At 37.5% G+C, this 25,018-nt stretch overlaps 1 protein-coding gene across 6 annotated transcripts in view; it reads right to left on the reverse strand.

Moving 5' to 3' along the window:
- PTPRR (protein tyrosine phosphatase receptor type R) overlaps positions 1-25,018 on the reverse strand; it is a 224,182-nt gene that overhangs the window by 98,073 nt on the left and 101,091 nt on the right. For 2 of the 6 annotated variants that reach the window (XM_036917632.2, XM_057486873.1), the window contains 3 exons: positions 19,070-19,183; positions 16,266-16,421; positions 9,668-9,778 (listed from right to left, as the gene is read on the reverse strand). In XM_036917632.2, coding sequence (XP_036773527.2) covers positions 9,668-9,778; positions 16,266-16,421; positions 19,070-19,183 — 381 coding nt within the window. Of the gene's footprint in view, positions 1-2,848; positions 2,925-9,667; positions 9,779-16,265; positions 16,422-19,069; positions 19,184-25,018 lie in introns of those variants that run through there. The other 4 variants (XM_057486870.1, XM_057486871.1, XM_057486872.1 and 1 more) reach the window with 4 other exon arrangements.

Consider the following 25,018-nt stretch of genomic DNA (forward strand, 5'->3'; position numbering starts at 1 on the left):
AATCTTGCAAAGCATTATTGAAAAAAATAATTATGCTAGAAACCATGATTTCTTATATTGGTAAATATCTGCACTAGTCATATATTAACTTAAGTATCTGGTAAATACTTGAAAAATTAAATTTAGAGTATCTATCAAAGAATAATTTGGACAACCAGAATTTTCATTTTTAACCCCTTCTCCTTTTAATTTTAATGCACATAGAAAAAATCAAAATGATCACTTTCACTCAGAGCTCTTTCTGGACTGCCTAATTCAATTCAGAAATGGCAGGATCTTTATTCTTAAACTTTGAAAAGAATTGGATTGAGTTTGCTGGGACACGCCACGGAACAAATTGTGAGGTGAGCAAAGTTTGTCTTTTGCATCCTCAGGCTTCCCTTTTTATAGGTCTTTTCTCTTCTCTTTTTTATTTTTCAATTAAAGAAAAAATTTTTGGAGTTTTATTGAGATGTAATGGACATATTGTGTAAGTTTAAGGTGTACTACATAATTATTTCATTTTCTTTCCCCACCTCTTGATGCTGACTCCTCTACTCCAATTCCTGCAGAAACTAGACGGCCTTCTGTTCCCTCAAGTCTGTCTTCAGGAAGTGACTTGATAAATTAATTCACAGGCATTAGAGCGCTGTGAATGACAAAATTCAAAATCAGGTAAGGTTTGGGCCTGCCACACCTGCTGCCTCTTTCATTAAGAAACAGTGTTGTAACGAAGAGTGTATACCTTCATTTAGGGCAATTAGAGCGCTGACAATGTCAGCATCTTGGAGCCCTTAGGCCAATTTAACTCCCCTGTTTAATTTCTGGAACCCATTAGCTGAATGAGTGTTATTTTAGGGGAGAGGGCTTTCCTGGCACTTTTCAATAACATTTACTCTAAGTTGTCAGCAGGCTGATTCCTCTTCTTTCAAAGTTCCTTTAAATTCTAGTCATCTCTATATTTGAAATCTACTGGAAAGATACAAAGTCTACATATCTATGTATATATCCTATTAAAGGATGAATAAACAGAAAGGAAAACTGGGAAAGAACTGACCTGAAATTGTGGAGGAAATCAATCCCTGTGAAAATTTATTCAAAAAAATTTGGGGAAATTTTTTCCCCAGCATTCTCAAAATACAGTGCTAAGAAAAACATCTGTTTAACAAAATAAGCTTATAAAAAAGAACCAGGATAAATAAAAATACAACAATCCAAGAGAAAAGAGGGAATATGAAAGTCAGAGAAGAATCACTATAAATGAAAATCAAGAATGAATGAGAGAAAAGCGAGTCATTCAAAACCATTTTTCAGTGCCCACTTAGGTGATATTTCCACTATAACCAAACCAGGCGGCACCCAGTTCTTATGGAATTTAGCATATGCAATGAAACAGGTTCTTAGTTTTAAAAAAACTATGTCAATTGAAAGAGTGACTGTGAGAAGAAAACGGAGCATTCGTCATGAATTTGAGAAAAAAATGCATATTACAAAGGATGCTTGAGCTCTACACCTAAATAAATTAATGTGCATGCGAATGAAGCCAGCAGAGTTTCTCAAATACACAAGGTCTCGGAATATATACTATCTGTGTATCTTTCCTGAATAATATTTAGCCACAATCATGAGAAAAATGACTCAAAATTAAGAACTGTGACCTAAAAGGGAGCTTTGGAATTATTTAAACACAGAGTGAAAACTAAATTTATTTATGTCTCAGTTCCAACATTTCCGATTGTGGTAACAAGAAGGAAACAAAGACAGAAAGGTAAAAAAGTAAGGGGGAAAAGTACATTAAGTGATCTTTTCATTCGGGCTGTAGAGTGGGAGTTAGAATGGTCACTAGAGGTCCTGCTGAGCTAACTGTGCATTAAAGAAACTGCGGTCTGGCTAAATAACATGGCTCTCCCAAAGTCAACAGTTGGCTGTGACAGCACCAGCCCTCTGGCAGTTCTGACTTGCAGACCTGAGCCTTCTGCACCCCCTTACACTGCTTCTGGTGCTGCTCCTTGCCATACCATCATTCTTTTTATTTATTTATTTTAGTATCATTAATATACAATTACATGAGCAACATTGTGGTTACTAGATTCCCCCCATTATCAAGTCCCCACCACATACCCCATTACAGTCACTGTCCATCAGCATAGTAAGATGCTATAGAATCAGTACTTGTCTTCTCTGTGTTATACTGTCTTTCCCATGCCCCGCCCACCTACATTATGTGTGCTAATCGTAATGCCCCTTTTTCCCCTTTTCCCCTCCTTTCCCACCCATCCTTCCTAGTCCCTTTCCCTTTGGAATCTGTTAGTCCATTCTTGGGTTCTATGAGTCTGTTACTGTTTTGTTCCTTCAGTTTTTGCTTTGTTCTTATACTCCACATATGAGTGGAATCATTTAGTACTTGTCTTTCTCCGCCTGGCTTATTTCACTGAGCGTAATGGTTGCCCCTGAGGTCCTGTCTGCTGCAGTGAGTTTCTCACCAACACCACCAAACTTAGGAGTTTTCTTTGGTGGACTGAAAACTTTCTTTAAGGAGAAGGACTGTGCACAATTGAGGTATAACTAGAAAAGCATATGATGACTAGAACTGCCAGGAAATTAAATAGACTCCTTATTGTCTTTTATGCCAGTTCACTTCCTCATAACCTGGAAATGTTTATACTGGTGGTGTTCACCCATTATGCTAGAGTAAAGCTAAATCTTTAAGTTTTGGAAACAATGGGTTATAAATATTCCTGTGACAAATACTACTGCATGGGAAAAAGAAGATGTCAGTAATACTAAGTGGCAGGTCTTCTTACTTTTATTATAATTATATTCACAAGCTATAGGATAGTAAATACTGAAGATGAGTAAGTATACTAACCATGTGATAATGCCTAAGGATAGGGAGGTTTTAACCTCACTGCTTCTCTTCAGTTTTCAGACCCTCAAAAGGCACTTTGCCACCACTCTGCACAAACAAAACCCACACAAGAACACTGTCAGTCAGATGACATACCTGTGTTAAGCTAAAGATGTAATTGCTAAAAGAAGAGGCAAAAGAATTGAAGGTGGGATAGCTTTTCATTTTTTAATTGCAAGTTATTTTCCTGAATGAGGTAAGAAACGAGTATGTCTGTACCTTTACGGAAATACATTTAATGAAAGATCATGCAACTATTGTATATTCTAAGTCCTTCACACTTAAACATAATATATACGTTTTACCTTTGGGCTTTGGAGAGGCGTGTTTCAAAAATGAAAAGGGACCGCCAAGGAAATGTTGGCCTTCTCAATGGCTCTTGACAGCCGGCTTCTATGACTGTACTCGTGTAAAACAAGCTCTAGTCCAAAGTCCTTCCTTACCATTCATGAGCTTTTGCTCTTGATGAGGAACCTTTGTCAAATATTTTACAGTCATCTCTTCACAGCATCTCTGGTTAGGGGTAAATTTCAATCTGCCTCTGCATAGCATGCACACAAACTGACTTCTACATCTTTAATTAGGGAAAAGCAAGAGTTGGGGAATTATAATGCTTATACACATTGTAAATACTTGAGGTAGACTGGGCTGTCTGACAAAATGTGGAAAGAACTGAAGAGGTTGCTACTTGGCAGTTGCCGTGGAATCAAGTTATAAGGCAGAGGCTCTCAACTGGCGCAGATTCGCCTTTCAAGGATGTCTGGCAATGTCTGGAGATGGGGTTTTTGGTTGTCATATTAGGGTATGTGATGGGCTGCTACTAGTATCTAGTGGCCAGAGGCCAGTGATGCTGCTAAATACCCTACATGCACAGGGCAGACCCTCTGTCCCCAGGAGAATTATCCAGTCTGGTGCTGTTGTTGAGAAACTGGTGTAAGGGATCTTAAAAATCACCTGGTATATAGTCTCCTCATTTCACATGTAAATCCAGAGCAGTTGAAAGACTTATGGAAGGTTAGAAATAAAGTCTGGAATCCAGTGCCTTGACTTAGGCCTTGGTCATTCAACTCTACTCTTTCTTCTAAATCCTCACATCCTTCATCCCAACCTCTTTCCCAAAGCATCTGGAAAAGTGTTCATGGCTTTTTCTCCACACATATCAAGGTCCAAATATAGCATATGCATATTTCTTTACACGAATGTACTTTGTTTCAAGCCCAAACTAAAAACTCATCTTAGCAGTGATAATCAATATTTTTTATTTTGCCTTTAAGAACTTGCTGTTAGAATCTTGGGATGCAATAAAGTCACGTGATCATTTGAAAAAGTGAAACAGAAAGGAATATTGAATGAGAGAGGAATTCATAAAAATCAAACTATAGCAACTGAGAAAAAAATAATAGCAAGAATAGGAGAACCAGCGGAACACAGAAATGAGAGGAAGCTACAAAAAAACCTATAAAGCTCTTTTGCAACTTATAATAATCATTAAAAAAATATCATAAGTGGTACAATTTAAACTTACACCATGTTACATGTTAAATATCTTTCAATAAATAAATTTCTTAAATAGGTAACACAAACCATCTGTTTGGATTAAAATATGTTTAAGTTTTAAAATGATGCCACCAATTAACAGACCATAGCATTTCTTCTTTACAGTATTTTACCTGAGTTCTGAAAGAGTTCATTCATTTCTTTTAGTTGCATAAACACGAATCAATTGCTACTATGTTCCAGAAACAACATTGTGGATGCAGATAGTACACAACCCTGGCTTCTGGGAATCCACAGGCTTCCAGAAGAGACAGATATGCACAAATTATGACCAATACAAGATATTAAATGCAAAAATAGAGATGTGTCCACAGCAGGTATGGTGTCATGAACATGAATCAGTTCTGTCTGGGTTGAATGTCTGATCAATATGGGCACTCTCAGCTATCACTGGACCCCTTTGCAGCCAAGATAGATGTTCACAAGGTAGAGTGACAGGACTTAAATAACGGTTTGACTCCATTATACATGGAATCATGTTACAGAGCCCAGACTTTAAATCTACACAGACCAGGTATGAATTCCAACCCTCCTCTGACACTCCTCCCCTCCCCCACGTTCATACTTACCCATTTTATATTCTTGTTCAAATCACTTCTCTTCTTTGAATCTTAGTTTCCTCATCAGTAAAATTAGGTAACTAAAATACATTGTTTATGAATAGAGCCTATCTTTGATAATACTGTATTGTGACTTAAAAACTTGCTAAGAAGGTAGATCTTACGTTAAGTGTTCACAACACAAAATAATTATAATACATAAATGGGGTAACTTTTGGAGGTGAAGAATATATTTATGGCATGGATTGCCGTGATGGATGTATTACTTATCTCCAATAAAGTTGTTTACATTAAACCTGTATAGTTTTTTGTAGATCAATTATACCTCAATAAAGTGGTTAAAAAATATATTGCTTAGTGCTGGTCAGTAAATTTAGTACCATTAAGTCTGCAATAAATGGAAGAAACAAAATTTTATTATTGTTATTTTTAAATTATTATTAAGAGGATTGTCTTCTTAGCTAAATGTTTTTTATTAATACAGGTAAAAATTGAAAATTAGTTCAAGACATATGCCTACTTTGGAAAATGCTTCTGGAAACAGATCATTCCAGCTAGAAATCTAGCCCCATTGCCCTCAATCTCTAGGGGTTACACATAACAAATTAGAAAAGTGTGGCTATTTATGTCCACCTTTGACTTGTATTTACTGCATGTTGCTCAGGCTATAGCAGAGAGAAGGATAAAGGATTTCCTGCCTCGGCTACCCAGACCATAAGTAGAGAAACTCTGTGTATGCCATATGGATGGCTCTTCTATGGGTCTAACGGGCTGGAGCTTTTATTAACCCAAACAGCTGTGTTTATGTGCTTTCTAGAAGCAATCTGGCTTTAGATATTTCTACCTATATTTCATAAATACCTTTTTGCACTCGTTAAGAAACTTGTAAGCACATTTGAAGGTCTAATTTAGATGTAAATGGTGTTCTTTCTGTTACTTATTCAAGTTTAAGAACTAATTTCTCTTAGTAATAATTTTCCTCCACTTAAGACAGACTGAATGGATTGGAAGTTGCCCACACATTTTTTTCTTGGAGAATTTATTCATCTATTTGTCACTCTACCCACTCTACATTCACATTTTTGAGAGGTGCTAAATAAGTCACACATTTGGAAATGTCATGCATGTCTAATTTTATGCCTAGCCACCTAAATTTTTTTTAAGGAAAGTAAACAATATGCCCATTCCAAAAATTTTTGCCAAGCCCTATGTTATTGTTATATGGCACATGCAGTCCACCATTACAGTTTACCTATTTGATCTCATAATAAAACCATATGATTTTCATTTCTATGGTATGTAGAAAGGCTGGATGCAAATAACACCATGTGATCTTTCATAAATATAATTCACACCAGAGGGAAAATTCTGAGTTATATCTCTTTGTTTGCCATAGAATCAACAAAATTATGGGAAACATAATCAGAATATTTGTTTTTGAAAATCCCTAAAGTGATAGTACAACTAGTTCTGAGAGATCCAAGTAAAACACTTCTTTAAAGCAAGATTACCAAAAATATTTGAACTTTTACAAAGATGAGCTTATTTTAGAGATCCACACTTGACAAGTCTCTAAATGTGAACTGCTGACTTGTCAATGGTTATGTTGTATCAATAAACTTAACTTCATCTTAATCCTGTCCGTTAGGACTATTTATTTTTCTATCAATATTAATTCCTTTCTATGTAGTGCTGGTTCTCCTAGTACTGTTTTAAGTGACCCTTTCACATTAAAATTCAGGACTATATTTGAAATACATCATTCTACACCTTTTTAAGTTTTTTTGAGAACTTTTAGAATGCAATTCAAAAGTATTGCATCTCTCACTAGGCCCCACCTCCTCTTCCCACAAAGGGGAGACTGTCGCCCAGGAGGTCAGCCAAAAAACCTAGGAGTCATCATGAATGTTTTTCTTTCCTTCTCCCCGAGAATCAGTACACAGCAAATCCTGCAGTTCTACCCGTAAATAAAGCCCGACCCTTCCCTTTTCCCCACCTCCACTACCACCATGCCCCGGCCGCCATCATCCCTCTCACTGGGCTAATCCACCAGCTTCCAGAAGAGCCCTCCTGCTCCCACACTTCACCTCACCCTCTGTCCCCAGCCAGTCTTCACCAGCAGAGAATGTGACCTTTTCAACAGGCACATCAGGTCACATCAAAGCTCTGCTTCAGACATTCGGCTTCCACCCTTCTCCTCCAACTCTGAGAGGCTAAACTTATTCCTGCCTTAGCTTGTGCTCTGATTAGGAGGCCCTTGCCCCACATTTTCATGTGTCTCTGATGTCTCAGACTTCTCTGCTCTGCTCATTCGCTTGTTATGTTAACTCTTCATGCTACTTAACACTATTTGATTAAAAAAAAAATTAACAGACTTTATTTTTTAAGAGTTCTAGGTTTACAGAAAAACTGAGCAAAAAGTGTAGAGTTCTCAAATAGCCCCTCTCCCCTACCTCCCTAAACAATTTCCCTTATTATTAACATTTTGCATTAATTCATTACACTTCTTACAACCGATGAGCCAAAACTGATACACTGTAATTGACTGAAGTCCGTCTTGTAGATTAGGGCTCACTCTCTGTGTTGTACACTCTATGGGTTTTCACACATTCATAATGTCCATCACAGTATCATACAGAATAGTTTCACTGCCCCCCCAAATCCTCAGGGCTCCGCTTATTCATCCCCTCCCACGCTTCCTGTCTCTGGCAACCAGTGACCTTTTTATTCTTATTACAGTTCCACCTTTTCCAGAAGGTCATCTACTTGGAATCATCAGTAAGCTAATGGCAGCACTAACAACAGGCTCACAGATGAGCCTCTGAAGGAATGAATGGGTGACTCTACCTACTGACCCTTCGTTTGAAACAGTCCTTTCTCTACTTGTTCTAGTAACTTCAGAGCAGACTTATCTAGGGTTCTGACTTTTACATTGGTGCTTTGCAGGTATCAAGAAACGAAGTAGTGTCCCCCAGCCTTAGGGGGCTGGGGGTGTGGTTACTACAGGCCCTTTAGCCAAAGGAGGCAGTACGTCATCGAGGGATCCACCCTGGCATGTTGGAGACTCGAAATGCAGAACCTGGAATGTATCTCACATGTTAGTAACAAGCTCTGCACTGCCTCCCCCCGCCCTCCAGCTGTTCAGGAATCTGCTTTCCCAGGTTCCTCCTTTTATTGTCACCTTTGCTCTTTGGAATATTATCCATTTGCCTATGAAAAATCCACTTTTATCACTCTCTGCTCCTTTTTATTTTCCCTTTCCTCCCATCCTTTTTCATCTATCAGACAGAAAATCACCCTAATTGTGACTGACAAGGGCACTCCAGATTTCCTGTATTAAGGAAAAAAGAACCACATATTTCAAGGTGCAAATAACCATCGCAAGTAACCATACCCTTTGAAATACCCAAAAAAATACCCAGAGGTCACTGCCACGATGTCCATAAAAACTTCCAACTTTCTTTCATTAAAATTCTTTTTCCTTAATCTCTACCACTTACTACATAAAAATCCATTTACTTACTCAATTCTTTCATTATTCTTTTGTTTATTGTGTCGTGGTTTTTAGACGTCTTTCCTAATGCCTGGCTCATAGGAGATGCCTCTCAATCCATTATGATGGAAGCTTTATGGTATTACGGTTTCCTGCATGTAGACTCAAGGGAACTTGCCGTCCTCACCCTATTCAAGTCCTTGATTGCTTTATCTCCTTCAAGTTTACACCTGCTCAGCCTCTGTCTTTCCCAGTTGAGGCTTAATCTTACCAACATAAACCGCTTCCCAGCAGGGGGAGTACAAATGAACAAAACCCAATAAGACACCTAACAACACTATTGTCTGCAGAATGAATAAGTAGCCTCATGTCCTTTTGAAGGCACTTAAAAACGAAGGAAGGAATGTGGTTAAAAATACACACAATTTAAAAAGCACATAGCACACAGGAAAAGAGATCTTAAAACCCATATGTAAGCTTCAAATATTTTAAGTGGCATCACAGAATTTTCAAAAGCATAGGAAAATGTTACCATTCTATTTGAAAGATAACTGTTAACTTACACAATGCCAAATAGCCCTGCCTAGTTTACTGGGTTTCTGTTTAATTTGGGCTCTGCATTTTTTTTAAAAATTAGAAATACACTTTAAAGGACTACAAATTTATAAGTTGTAATTCACAGAGCTATTTGCTGTGTATACTTTTATACATCTGTATTATTCATTCACCTAAATAATTAGTTGAGAGTGGATCATTTAGCCTTTGAGCCTATAATCATCTCCTTTGCATGCCTGGAATTTCATAGAATGCTTTCAAGGCCCCTATAAATATAAGAAAATCAACCACTCTTTAAGGAGTAAGTTTGTCCCTAAGACATATTTCTTTAAAAAAATTTTTCCTAAGCTCCATAAAAATAATATAACAATAGGAGAAATAAAGTAAGCCCAAACTGTGCCCCTGAGACTTTAATAACTGAGGGCTACAGGGACCTACCTCACAGTAAATCACTTTCTAAAGCTTCATTTTCAAGGTTGACAAAGTTGCTAAAAGCTTCAGTGCAATTACAGCTTCTGTTCCCAGTCTTTTTAACATTCATTCATTGGCAATGTATCTGGTAATATTAAGCAATGGGCTCAGTAAAGGAAAAAACACATAAAAAAGCAAACTTACCATCAAACACGTTACTATAATAACAAAGATGCTGAGAAAAATGACAACAGCGTAAAATCCTTCTTTGCTCCAGATTTTGTCCGCTTCGTGCTGCCCTTGTAAAACATTCTTCTTTAAAAGCAAAACAGAAAGTCTGATGTTAAACAAGAGTTTGAGAAGCCTGGTGTTCTTATCAGACACGAAACATATTTTTAGCTGTATTCCTTTCAATGCAGTGGAACACACCTACATTCCTCAAACTGATCTAAGACAAGAGGCTGCCGTCTTTATCCATGAGAGATTATATTCCGTCCTGTACAGGAGCAAGCATGCCCAATATGGCATATTGTGTTCTGGACTTTGTAAACATCCCTCACAGTCTCTCTTGGAAATTACCTGGTTCATAGGTATGCAATCTAGTCTATTCTGTGTGGAGGAAATTGCTTCTGAAGCTTTCCTCACGGTTAAGTCCCCTCCCACGGCACCAACTCCTGGTTTACGTGCTGTAATAAAACTCTTAACTTTTAAGACAAAAGTGAAACAGGCACAAACAAAATCTCATGACACGGAGCATAAAAAAATAAGTAAAACTAATACACAGAGCCACAATGTCAGAATCATTTCCTTTTTTCTTTCTCTTTTAGCAAATCTTTTTTTTTTTTAATGCAATCTGCATTGTCAAAATCTGATCAACATAATACCTCACCCATATAAATGGTTAGGCTATTATATTTTATTTAAAGCAACAAGGAACACAAAAAGTCCAGAATTATTTGGTAATAAAAAGTAAGATAAATAGTTTTATTGATATTTATTTATGTACTTTTTTGCTTACGACTTTGGGAGTGGTAGGGTGGACAGAGGCATAAATGGAATGTGCATGAGCACTGAGTTTCATTTGTCCCATTCCTTACAAAAAAAGCACATATGCTAATGTCACATTTTAGAATGCAATTAAGCTGTCTAATTCAGTGAAAATTAGAGATTTATAGTTTAAAAACCTTTAGGTTGAAACCAATGGTCTACAATTAGGAAAATCATACATAGGCTAAGTCAGGTCAAATGCTTCCTCTCATCTAAAATTCCACCTTGAAGTCTGCCTGCTTTTCCCTTTAGTGAGAATACTTGTCTGTCCTTGGATATTGTCTTCAGTGATTAAGAAAGCCTTGAGCAGTAAGATGATGAATGGTGAAAAGCCCCCTGGAGAAGGGGAGGTCCTCTCGGGCTCTCCATGGCAGAGTTCCCACTTAGTGTAACCACTAGGGTGACTTCAGCCTTACTACCACCTAGCTGCTCCTAGTTAACCCACAGAATCATGACAATTAAAGAGTAGTAGTCTCGAAAAAAAAGTCCTCAAACACAGCCTGTCATTGTAGGTATCCAAACTTTGAATCATTACTGATTACTTTTCAAAACGTTTTGAAAATTAAATACATTCAACATTTGTAAATTAGCCAAAAAAATTTTATGAAAACTTTTATCCTGGAACTCAAGTGAGTCTTGGTGAGGAGTTGAACAAACAGAACAAAAAGGATCGTTTAGTTCGCTTGTGAACTTGTGATTACAGAAACGACCTGAGGGAGACTTCTGTCCTTGAAGAAGTTCGTGCCATTCTCTATGCTTGTAAAACACTGACATGCTCATTATATCTTGCCTACTTTCTAAGATATAGACAAATTCATAGACACAAGGAATGATTTACATATATATGTGTGTGATATTTATTTATTTAAAATGTGTAAGTGGTAAGTTGATGGGGAATCTGAAAATGCTTGCTTGATGAAATGATTAGAAATCAATTATTCTGCTTTAAATGAAATCTTGGGTTCAAGTGACAACTGTCTTTTGCTCTTTGACCTTTGAAAGATCATATTTATTACAATGTCTCTACAAACATACCTGGAAACTAATAGAAAAAAAAACTCTTGTAGAAATCAGGTATAAATATGGAAATGAGTTTTTTTGCAGGCAACTAAATAGTATCTATTGCTTGCTATAAAGGCAAACTAGTTAAACCTTCAGGTAGGCAGCACAAACTTGTCAAATTTAAGTGTGAGGATCCGCGCTTTAGTTCATGTAAGATTTGGATAAAAAGGGGTGGTTAGGTGGGCGGAAAGAGATTTTGTGTTCTTAACCTGATTTGGTTCATTTCTTGTTTTTCTGCTATAGTTCTACACCTCCTAGAATATCAACATGTTCCTTTCTGCTTAAGACAGATCTGTTTTGTTTTCTCTTTTAACCAAAGAGTGATTGAAGAATTAACCTCCCACTGCCACTCCCCCACTCCCCGTTAGAAAGACACATGTTCTGAACTCCTAGAACTTAGTCACTGTACTTTCTTGGTAAATAGATTTCCTTCTGAGTCATGCTATTCCTGCTGAGCACTACTATATTTGTACAGAGATCTAAAAAATTGATAAGGACAGAATAATAAAGGGAAAAGTTTGTAGTTAACATCGTACATGTCAAAAGATCGTAATTCACAGAGCTCTCCAAACTAACCTGCATAAAGTTAACAGGATGCCTTTTATATTTTGTCAGGCGGCTCAGAGATCAGTAATTCAGAGTCTCCACGGCCGGGTCAAACCAATGCACTGCAGCATCTTTACATCTTATTTCATAGCTACATTGCTTTGCCCTCTAACTTTGTTGCAGAGAAAGAAGCTGCTGAGTTTTGTTTTGTTTTATTATTTAAAATTTGGGCAGTTCCCTGTATCAATAATAATGGCTTCTCTACCTCCTGTTTAATAATTTGATGCCCTTAGTTTTTTTTTTAAAAGAAAAACAAAACAATTCTTATCCTAAACACAGAGGCTTTAAGAGAGAGATCTCTTAAAGAGACAGAACTCATAGAATAAGAATGAAGGGGAATTATTGTAAGTTATCTGGTTAAATGATAGACTTATGCATATAAATGGGATGTATTCTACAACAATGTGGTCTTGTTAGGTAAAAGCCAAGCTTCCACTGTATTAAACGTGGCGAACATTTCGGTCTAGATGATCTGACGCATGTTAACACTGATTGTATCCCTCCTCTGTACTGTATGGCTAAAACTATAATTCTTCATACTGCTGGCAAATGCTCCTCGTTTGAAGGAACAGTCACAAAACTTATGGATTATGGATTATAGTTTTTGTCTGTAAGTGTAGTATTAAAGTATCAGTCAGCACACTGGCCTGTTATTTAAAGAAGGTAGCTTCTTCCTTTGAAATATCAGACCTGTGAAACTGGAGTTGCATTGGAATGAAATGCAATGCGTTGGAATGAAAACAACAAATCCTAACTCATTTTTTCAATACCAATGCAGAGCTTATTGTTTCCATAGATATTAATTTTGCAAAAATATTCAAAAATAGAAACTAAAATATCGAATTAAATTTTATTTCCCTGCTTGACTTATTAGGCAAGAAGAAGTCTAGTTTTATCTTTATGTACATCTTACAAGAAAATCTTTGAGGGCCCGCAATGTTCTAGATATCACCTAGAAATGTATAAATGACATAATGTCTTTTTTCTCTCAAGAAACTTAGATTTGAAATGAAAGCAGATGAATAAACAAAAGTAATTCACTATTTGGTATTTTTCTTAGTTTCCCAAGAGTCATTTCTGGTTTAAAAAAAAAATGAAGCAAATAAATAAATAGCAACAATGAAAACACATCCTTCCCTGAAAGTAATTAATGTGAAGTTCACGAAAAGATGCTTTGAGACCTCATCCAGAACGTTCTGTAATCCACGTGAGGCAGAAAGAGCCAAAATGCCAATGTTCCTTTACATTATTAACATGTTATCATAGCAGAGCTATAATTTGGGGTAAAAATGTGAAAGAATGGGTTGAGGCAAAAGCTGTTACCACACATTAACCACAAAGATGAATGAAGAAGTGGGGAAATGCACAGAAAACCATTATTGGCTCGAATAACAGCGGACTCTCTTGCGGTGCCTACTGCAGACAGCTTTCTCCTGCTTGTGCGTTTAGGGCTCCAGGTCAGAGCGTGATGCCGGCCAGTTCTAGAAGTGCCTGAACAAATGGCTCAAATATCCGCCTGTTCTTGAAATATTTCTTACACCAACTAACATACCTTCCAGTCTCCTGCAATGTAGTATTTCTTAGGTTCTAAGTTTACTACATTTCTAGGTCCCCACAATTTCAGAGGAAAATACCACATTACCACATTTTGACCTTCAGATACCCCTTCATTATCCAAGTGCAGTGCAGAACTGGGTCTATGAGGGGCAAATAGTTCTGTGACAGGCAGGCAGGCTCCATGGCACAGTGTGGTAATGTCATTATAGCCCTGTATTCTCCTCATCCACATGGATCTCAGGTGTGCTGGAGAGCCCCAAGTACTTGATTTTAACTAGTTTTTTATACGGTGAGCTCCTCTTGGTTTGCACACTGGATGGCTCACTAAGCTGACTTATTCCTAGAGCCTTCAGAGTGGCATTTAAAATCAGAATAAAGCAACAGGGAGGAATGCTTACATTATTCACTGAAAACTATGGGAAGCAGAATAAATTAATCCAATGGTCTTTTTAAGTTTTAAAGAATAGACCTGGGCAAGATGGGTGCAAGTCAGTTGGTGAAGGGCCCGGGCTATGGGAATGGGGTTTGGTTTGATGTACAAAAGGGAATCCTTGAGAGCCACACGCAGGCAGGGCCGGGAGGCGTCCGGGTGTTTAAGCTCACTTTGGTCCTCCCCCGGGCCTCTCTGAAGCTTGAGGTGACCTCTTCTTCCTAAGGCTCCATGGCACAGTGTGGTAATGTTATTATAACCCTGTATTCTCCTTATCTGCTTGTATCTTATTTGCCCTATTAAAACATAAACTCGTTGACAGCAAAAATCATATTTTATTTGTTTATTCTTTCATTAATTTTTCCGACTTTGATACCACACTGTGCTAGGCAGTGAGGACACAGATCAAGTGCAAAGGCATGTGCCCCCACAGAACCTGAAGTGTAGAGATGGACTTGAAGACCAACATAAGGTAAGGGTCTCAGTGAGAACACAGAGCAAGTGCCCATGTCTGTGGAGACACAGGGAGGACTTTGCTATCTAGTAGACTGATTTGAAACATGAAAAGGTGTAAATGGATCAATGTATGTGAAGGCATGGAGGGAAGAGACAGTATGGGGAATTCTGGGACCGAGAAAGGTTGGAATTGCTGAAGCATAGAGTAGGAGAGTGCTGTTCAACAACTAGAAAGCCCAGTGCACAAAGGATCATATTAAGAAATCCAAATTTGTTCTGTAGCATTTAGGGAGTCAATGTAGAATCACGGCATGAGGAGAGTATGGCCAGATTTGCTTTTAGAAAGATTATTCTGGTGGCAAGAGAGAAAACATGCTGTGTGGGTATGTGTGCACATGTGTGTGTGTGTGTGTGTGTGTGTGTGTGTGTGTGGAGATGGGGGCAGAGAGGGCAGGGAGGGGAGCAAAATTCAATTCATGGGAGGCCTTGGAGGTTGGAGGTTGTTACAGTCACGGTTCAAGGATAACCCACCTCTGTGTTCTGCCAATCCATCCTGCATTCAAATCATATTTGTGCAGTGCCTACTCAGTGTGAGCATTTCCAAGTAATTTCTAAAAATTTACTTCATATTTTAAGAGTAAAAGATAAGAACTATATCCATTTTTGGATATGAAGAAACTAAAGCTCAGAGAGACAGACGCTTCACTAAGACAAACAATCTCACAGAGATATATCACCTGCCCAAGTGCTGGCTTTGGGGTTCAAACTCAGTCTCATACCAAAGCTTTTTATTGCACACCTGTGATACTTGCTGAAATGTGTGGCAGTATGCTTTACTGCAAAGGAGGATAGATTAGGGGTAAATATGTCTAGATTTTAAATGTCACATTATAACTCAGTTGCTTTGTCACCTTGAGACAATCACTTAGTTTCTACGGGTTTTACTTTTGTATCTATAAGATGCTCACATATGTACCCCCAAGGTCCAATTCTATGATTTTGTGGTTTTAAGTCCATTTGTTTAGGGTAATAATCATTCTAGCAAGTGTGGTAGAGTGGGATGGAGTAAGAGAAATAAAAAAGGGATCCTCAGGAGTGAGGATCATGGAGGTGGTAGGGGGAATTTTAAAAGTGCCAGATTTAGAAAACGCTATGAAGAAAATATCCACAGTTCTTAAGACTGGGTTCCTCAGCAAAAGAAAAATCACATTTCAAATTAATTCCAAGGTTGTGGGGAAAGGTGAGTATCTGGTGACTTTTTGGAAAATGAAGGCAATGAGGAGCACAACTGGAGGAAGAAAGAATTGAGGGTGTGTTTTTGGACACTTTGGTTTCAAGTAATAATTGACAAATACATCTAAAGGGCCTTTCTTCTAGAAAATTCCTGGATACATCAAAATGAATTGCAAAGCCATAAAGATCTGGAGGAGAAAGTGTCACAAAGTAAAATTTTGATGTGAAAATGAATTTCCTTAAGGAATAAACCTATATAGTTACAAAGATAAGAGAATTCTGACCCGCAGGGAAATTTTTATCAAATAACATACAATAAACAGCTTTCACCTCAAAGCCTCCTGGGATTGGGTCACCATGTCATGCTAACTGTGCAGATTTTTAAGTCAAATATTCCAGGTAACGACATACCTCAGGGGAGACCTCTGTAATTCCAAACTGGGATAAACTTTGGTGCAAAACATTGATGTTAAGTGAATGCAGCACTTCCTCAGATGGCAGGGCATCAGAAATGCCTGCTTTTCGGTTTATGGGAGACACAAATAGCTCGATACTATTCTTCTTTCCCTGGGAAAAGCAGATTGTTTGTATATGTTAAAGGACATATTAAGCATGTTAGGGAAATATTTTTTCCTTTCCTTGAGAAACAGTAAAAACAATCAGAACCCTAGAATCCTAAAAGGCATCTTGGAGATCCCATGTATTAGTTTTCCCTGGTACACTTAATTTTAGCAGCACAAAGCCTGAAATCTTCAAATGGCCTTCTTTCAATTGTAATTTTATATTTCACTGGGTGCTGGTTTATTTTCCATTCCATATGGTAATTTTTGAAGTATATTGTTCAGATGTTCCCTGGGTAATTGTGTTTTAAAGCAGCATTTTAAAGCCAAATGAATTAAAACCTGATATAATAATGCATTTAATTATATGTCACCACTCCACATATATTTCTTATAACATGTATGAAGGTGAAGGATGGACTAAGGAAGGAAGGTGATGGTGGGTGAGCTTTGGAGTTGCCTCCCCGATCCTGTTCTTCACCTCAAATTGGTAATACTTTTGAAAATCTATCCTTCAGTGGAAATGCGTATGTCATGCAATAATATCAAGGTCCTTTCCTATAAGTATTACTTCATTAGCTGAAATGGAGACAGGATTACTTACCATGATATGCCAACACACACACACGCACACACACAAACACTGATACTGATGGACTCTCTTTTACAACTTACACAAGGCACTTGCAGAAGGGAATTATTGGTAGTTTTTTCTTTTCGAAACATGGAGTTCTCTCATGCTAGGTAATTTTCTTGTAATGAAATTTACTGATGTTCAGCCAGATATAAAATGGAGTATCAACACACGTCTAGCAATCCAGAAAAAAAACATTTCCATGTTTTCAGGGAATAACAAAGACTAAATATAGCATAATACCAATGGTACGCATGTTTATAATTGTTTAAATAGTTTATGGCTGAATAACAGCAATAGTAGGATTAGAGCACCTGTTTTGGGCTTGAGTGCTTCTATGTACCCTGAATCTGTTACATCATTTAATGTTCAAAACCCCTCCAGGACATAGGTACTACAGTTATCTCCATTTTGCAAATGAAGAAACATTAAGTAGCTTGCCTAAGGTCACACAGCTAGGACTTGGCCAAGCTGGAAACAAGTGTGGTTCTGTGTGTGTCTCCAAGGCACATGCTCATAATCACTGTGCTCCACTGCCTTAGGTGTCATCATAATTCTACCCATTACAACAACGGCTCTTTGAAACAGACTTACATAAATTGGCTGCTAACATTCTCCGAGGATATACATATCCAACGCTGGGTGTGGCAAATCCCTCTTTCATCCCTGCAAGAAGCTATTATGCTCATTAGATCTATACACATAAAAGTGTATCTAAGATATTTCAGTATATATAAAAAAATATAGATCTATATCTAAGATATCTATAATAACTAAATCTTCTCACTTTGGCAAGGTATGTCCTGGATAAAAATAACCTATTTCAGGATATTGAGAGATGTTGTATTTTCTCTACTATGGAACTGAGTTAAAACCTTTACATTTTTAAGCTTATTTATAAAGTCCCAGAAAACAGCTGATGCACAGAACTACAGTTATTAGGGAGACTGAATCAACTCACTCTCTACACACAGAAAAATGAAAAGAAACAAAAACTCTACTCCACAATAAAAAGCAATTTCTTCTCCCATAGCTGGAAATGCAGATGATGCAGCAGAAAGCTGAGCTCACGCAGAAGCAAAACTTAAGGCAAAGAGAACATGCAGTCTTTCCTTGAGTTCCCACTGCAGTGGAAATTACGAATGATTTTAAGACTTCAAGATGATTCCAAAGTTCCCTTTCACAGGAACCTTAGGATAATTCCTTTTTACAAAGGAAAAAATCATCTGATTTGAATTTGTCTTCCATTGCCTTTGCTCACACCCACCTTCAAGTGCAGATGGGAACTTGTAGTTGGATGACATCAAGGTTCCCAAACACTGAACAAAGTGGAAGAGAAAGGGGGTGGGTGATTGATAGCTATGTCTAATTGGGCCCCATACAGAGACCCGCTGGGTCTACCTCGTCCCCACTCCAGATTCCCATCCAAGTTTTCTCTTGACTTTTCAAGACTATCTAGTCTTGCATTTCACCTGGGCTGCTGTCCTTCAGGATTGGGTCTTCTTTCTTCTTTATTCAAATCCTCTGCCTTGTGCATTCTTCACTGTCTTTTGGCCTGATAATACTTGAAGGAGTTTTAACAGATACTGTCTGGAGACACTGCCTTGACTGATACAGAAGGTTTCACTCTTAGGGAGAATATTTTGGGAGTAGTGTCAGGTTTGTGAGACAAGTATGTTGAGCCCCTCTCTTCATACCCACCAAGGTGGCTAGCCTTGAACTATGAGAGGGTTGACAAACTTCTTAAAATGAAGAGCCAGATAGCAAATATTTTAGCTTTCAATTTAGCCAAACAATCTGTTGCGACTACTCAACTAGGCCATTGCACTATGAAAGCAGCCAGAGGTAATATGTAAACAAATGGGTGTCGCTTGTTCCAATAAGACTTCCTTTACAAAAACAGGTGGTATGCTAGATTTGGCTCCTGGGCCATAGAACTATTGCGTGGGTGTTTTTACTACTAAGCCTTTCAATAAAGATGAGGGTTTGTGCTCTGGGAATGTGAAATGTATGCATCTTACAATGAGGCGGTTGATGTGCACTTGCTGAGGCAGAAGTCCTAGAGCTGCAGCCACTCCTTGGCGGAATATCCGAAGCAAGGTTATGTTCAGCCTGTTGACATCCATTTGCAGTGTCTGGAAAATAGAGAAAAAGAAATGCAAATTATTGCAAACCTTTGGTTTAGCACATTCAGTTTCTGACTGATGGCTAACCAGAACAATTTCCATGACTTTGATAAATTCATACTCATGGTGCTTTACTGCATTTTTTAATGGAGATAAAATTTTAGGGGCATTTTATGTGAAATTTAAATGGCATTAGTTAAAATGATGATGCCCTGTATAAGAATGCAATTTGATTGGTTATAATCAATAATGCAAACAAATGATCAATTCATGAGGAATGGTGCGCTCGAGTTTTGCTTTAGTTTGAGTCCAGATGATAGACTATGTGGCCAGGTAAATTTTAGCAATCCAAGCTGAAGGACATCTTTAATTTGTGTTCGCACACAGTCACATGGAGTCACATACATTCCATAACACCAGACTTGGCAGTTCCTCTAGACAGTGATCTGCCATCAGCGCAGGGCAAGAGAATGAGGTGCAATAATGCATTTTCCCATTCTGGTAAAGAAGCCAATGGTACTGATTATTTGGTCTAATAGAAACAATTGTTATTCAATTGTTTGGGCAAACATTCTTAATCTTAATCAGGTTGTTTTTTTAAAAAGACAACTAAATATTTAAAAATTCCTAAAATACAAATCAAGTTATGACATCAGTAACATAAACTTACTTTAGCCATCGGTGCTTTAAACCATGCCCCAGCAAATTAGTACCTTTAAACCATGACCTGGTCAACTATGTATTTTCAAAAATGCATTATAATCATTTGAAATAGGTGCCTTGCAAGGTGGAGAAACCAAATCTTTATGCATTTTTTATGTCTTATAATGTTTAATTCTCTAACTTGACCATAGCAAGTTATCAATAACAGTTCAAGGGCTGCAATATCATCTATAATGTGAGTCACATTTCTATATACATGCTCCTCTGATAACAAGATTGGCTTACAAGTGTAATCTACTATAGTGTAAGAACTCTTAGAGGACTTTCTCCCAGTTTGCTATAGAAATAGAATAACATGGCTTCAAGAATTTACAGTTTTCTTAGGAAATAATACACCCTCTTTATATATAAACTTTGTAGAAAATGGTGATTGTAAACTGGGCCAAACATTCGATGCTATAGGAATCAGAGGGAGTTAGTTGGGCAGGGTGGGCATGTTAAAAGAAGTAGAATGGGTCCCAGTCAAAGAGAAAGGGCCAGATGAAACTCTAGACTGCTTTTCCACCTTAAAATCTCCTAATGCTTGTCAGGGGTCAGGGGCCATGAGCCTGGTCCTGTTAGGGAGCTGAGCTCAATCCCTTGCGGAAAACTGAGATCCAGGAAGGGACAGAATCATTGAAAAACCCTACTTACCAACCCAACCATAAGGTACAACTTGCTTCTGGGAGGGTGGGGGGAGCGGATGGCATAGGAGAATTAGGTTGGGGGTACGTAAAAAAAGCTCCATCAACACCATTAGAATTAAATAAAAACCATCTAATAATACACAATTATTTGCTATAGTCTCTGTGCTTCTCTATACTCTAAAACTGTTTCCAGTTGTATATTGGAAACAACATAATTTAGAAACTAAGACTTGAGCTCAACCCTGACGGATGAGTAGGATTTGGAAATGCAGTGATGACAAAAACATTACACTTTTAAGGATGCTTTATGTTTTATGGAAACATGCTTTAGGGAAAACTCAGGAGATTAGAAAATCTCAGTCCACCTGGTGGCTTTAGAGCACAGCAGCTTCCTTTCCTCCAGCAGCTTCCTTTCAGCTCTACAAGGCAGTTTTGAAAACTGCCAATAGATGTCGGACATTGTAGTGGAAGCTGTTTACTTCCCTTCTCTTGCAAGGCCCAAGAAGGGCACCTTGGTTCCCCACACGCTGAGGGGAACCCCGACTCCTGGCTCCCCAGCAGGGTTTGTCAGGCAGCATGAACAGCCCGGCACTGCCCCTGAACCCCACGGACAGGACTTGGAGCCAAAGGTCTAGGCTGGGAACCGAGAGTCAAGGGGGTTGTGTACACACTAGAGAACTCAATTCCCAGGGCCGTGATTAACTTGAGCCTTGTAACTGTGGAAACAGTATTAAGGTCTCAGTTCCTCAGACTGAAATGGTAAATGCAAGTGAAATGGGAACTCAAGATTCAAAATCACTCAAAATGGCAACTTTCTAAGAAGGTGATAGCTATGCATTTGAAACAGAAATTCAGACTACCTAACAAAAATGAGGAAGTAAAAGAAGTAACTAGTTTAAAACAGCAATCTGGTTCATTGGATTTCCTCAAAACATTTGAATAATTTACCTCAGTTATCTGCTCATCTGAGAAAAGTTGGATTGATTGTACAGTGCATGCACACATGCGCTATTTCTATTGCCCATAAAGTAATGATGCTAAAATATAGCACAAGTAAATGTATATTTAAAGGCCTAACATGTGCCAGACATTACATATGAGTGCAATTTGAGAAAAAGAAAGGGTTCTACAGAAAATGAGATTTAATTTCAGAGAATATATGGCTTCCTATAGTTAGAGGATATATGTTACCTCCTTCCTTCTGGATAGATGGTAGAAATGCATAGCTTTGCTCATCTTATTATGTGAAATCATAACTATGATTGAGAGCATACACATTTCCATGGCAGTAACAAGAGTGTCACAACTTTCAAGTCACCATATAACAGTGCAAGATATATTTTAGTCTGAATTCTAAACCCTTTTGGTCATTTCTATTATTTGGCATACACATGATTTAAGTTTTTAATTTCAAGATATTATCATGCTCTTTCCGTACAAATGCTAAGCCATTCACAGTAGTAAATAATGAAAATAGAGTTACTATCCAAAAACAATTTCGTATTTTAGATATTACAATTACATAAACACACAGAAAAAAATTAAACATAAAAAATTCAAAGATTTCAAATTCCTCCTGTATTTAAATTTATTGGGCCTCTGCATTGTTACAAGATTCCTGAGTCAATTCTCTTTACCTGGGGCCTAGGTCACCTCCCCTACCCTGTTCCCTCCCCACCCCCAAAGGAAATACCACTTTGTAATAAGACTTTCTTTCTTTTGTCACCAGACTGTCCACTCAAGAGTTGAAGCCCATGGGCCTTAGGCATAAATCAGTCGGAAGGACTTGATTAAAATGCAGTACAGTTGACCCTTGAACAACTCAGGGGTTAGGGGTACTGAGTCCCACTTGCAGTCAAAAATCTGCATATAACTTTCGACACCCCAAAAAGTTAACTACTAATAGTCTACTGTTGACTGGAAGCCTTACTGATAACACAAACAGTTGACTAACACATATTTTGTATGTTATATGCACTAGATACTTTATTCTTACAATGAAGTAAGCTAGAGAAAAAATGGTTTTCAAATTGCTGCAAATTTCCAAAAACATTTTCTAATATGTCTATTGAAAAAAGTCTGAACCCACACAGTTCAAACCTGTGTTGTCCAAGGGTCAACTGTACTTGAATTTAGACACTAGTATTATGTGTAAATTGTAAGTATGTGATTTGTTTTAGCTATTTATTTTTAAGGACAGTTGAATTATTTTGCCTGGGAAGGGGCAGGTTTCTAAATATTAGTCCCTTTTGATGTTATAAGGCAGTCTGGTCTGTCACCTGGTCATTCCCAACAGAAGTCTGGAGCATGCCCAGTGGCCCCATTAATGGGGGGGAAGCCAAATGGCCATCTGTCTTTCTAGAGATATGTCCTCAAATCCCAACAGCCACAAAGAAGCCAGCTTCCTTCGGGACCAAGCCTGTCAGGCTGCTCATTCTTGTCAAGGAGCCTCCCCTTTTTGGACAGCAGTTAGATTGTCAAGTGATTTTCAGGAATAAAAGCAAAAGTTTTCTCTGTTTGTGTCTTTGAGCCAAGTAGAAAACCCTGACCCGTCAGAGGCATTTTATACTGTCTCCCAGCTCCTTCTTACAACTTTCTGCATTGTCCTTTGCTATTATTTACATACTCGTGGTTTTTATTTCTATATTGCAAGCTCCTACCTTTTTCAGTCTCACACCTGCTTCCCTCTCCCTGAATGTTCCAGTTGTACCGCAAACTCAACATTACCCTACGCTTTTTCCCTCTTCTCATCTACAACCAAATTTACTTCTATTTCTATATTTCATCTAATAGGATGAAGTCCCATATTTGGGAGTTGTATTGACTCTTTTCCCTTATCCTTCATCCCACCATCGTGATATCCAATTAATTAGCAAGTTCTGTCTACCGTACCTTCTCCATAACTCTTGAATGTTGAATCCACCTTCTCTTCATCTATATCTCTACCATTTTGGTTCAGACTATGGCCTCTCCTCCCCTTCCTTGCTCGCATCTTCCAAGTTCTCCAACAGTATTCTATGTTGGACTTTAGTTACTTTTTGTTTACATTTTAATAATAAAAACTTCATACTTAATACAAAATAATTTAAGGTACAGAAAGATATATAAGTAAAAAGTGAAAGTATGTTTGTCTTCTCCTAACCTTTCATTTCAATTCCCAGAAAAAACACGATTTCTCATGTAGGAGAGCAAAATTTGCCACTGCAACATGTGCCACTGTGGCATGTGGATTATTTTGAGCTGAAACAATCAAGGCCTAAAAGACTCAGGAAGAAACTTTGACCTCCCTCACTAACTGACTAAAATAATTTACATAAAGGACCTGTTCCAGGAAGGAAGCTATCACCATAAATTAACTACAGTATAATATGAACTAGGTAAAGGATAATATGAAGAGGGAGGAACCTACAAGGCCTGTTTGAACAAAGTCCTTTCTGTGTCCCATAGTTCCTGTGTGGCCAGTAGACATTTGTTTACCAAACATTTACTCTTACTTTTCTTTCTGGGGATTGTCCTCCTTTTGTAGCTCTGATCCCCACCCACTTCTCCTTAGTCCAGAATGACAATATACATTGTTTGCCTGACTTCCTGTGGCATCTCTCATTCATGCGGACTCCCTGTACATACATAACTAAATTTGATTTTCTCCTGTTGATCTGTCTCATGTCAATTTAATTCTTAGACCATCCAGAGAGCCTTAAAAGGGAAAGGAAAATTTTTCTTCCTCATTACTTGTGTATTCTCCCAAATATTTTCAATGTATAAATCTATACATAAAAATACTTAAAAATAATATGTACCTGTTATACATCATGCATGTTACTATTAAATACACATAGGATTAAACTATAGATATTATTTTACAATTTGCTCTTTCTCATTTATTAATATATCTGGGACATATTTCTGTATTTATAATATACTATCATTGAATATCATGTTTTGATTCTCATCTAATAACTTCTTACTTTTAATAGGTTAGCTTATCCCATTCATTTTTATTATTTTAACAGATCTAGATGTGTTTTATTGTTTTGTTTTATATTATCTTTTTAAAAATTTGATTTTATACTGCCTTAGTTTTCTGTCTTTTACTATCTGGTCTGTTTTTTGTTCTACAATTTTTTTTCCCAGTGAATATATGTATAATATTAAATATTACATGATAACATATTTAAGCCTTTATTTCTTTATAAACTTCTGATTTATAAACTTTAGAAATTATTTATTAACTTCCTGCTATGAAAAATGAGAAAATGTTCATCTCTTCCTACCAATTCTCATGATCACCTCAGTTTTTATAATTATATTATTTTTATATTATCATGCTTTATGATATTACATTATATTCTTGTAATAGAGACTACTTATCAAACCTACTGTTTCCTTCTGGAAACTCAAGTCTGTTTATATCTACGTGGAGTCATGTAATGGTCTCACCAATTAATGTAAATGAAAGTACAGTGACATTTCAATCTGAGGTGGTAAAGAATGA

The sequence above is a fragment of the Manis pentadactyla genome, chromosome 10 (genome assembly GCF_030020395.1).
Source record: "Manis pentadactyla isolate mManPen7 chromosome 10, mManPen7.hap1, whole genome shotgun sequence".
In the NCBI taxonomy this organism is placed as follows: Eukaryota; Metazoa; Chordata; class Mammalia; order Pholidota; family Manidae; genus Manis; species Manis pentadactyla.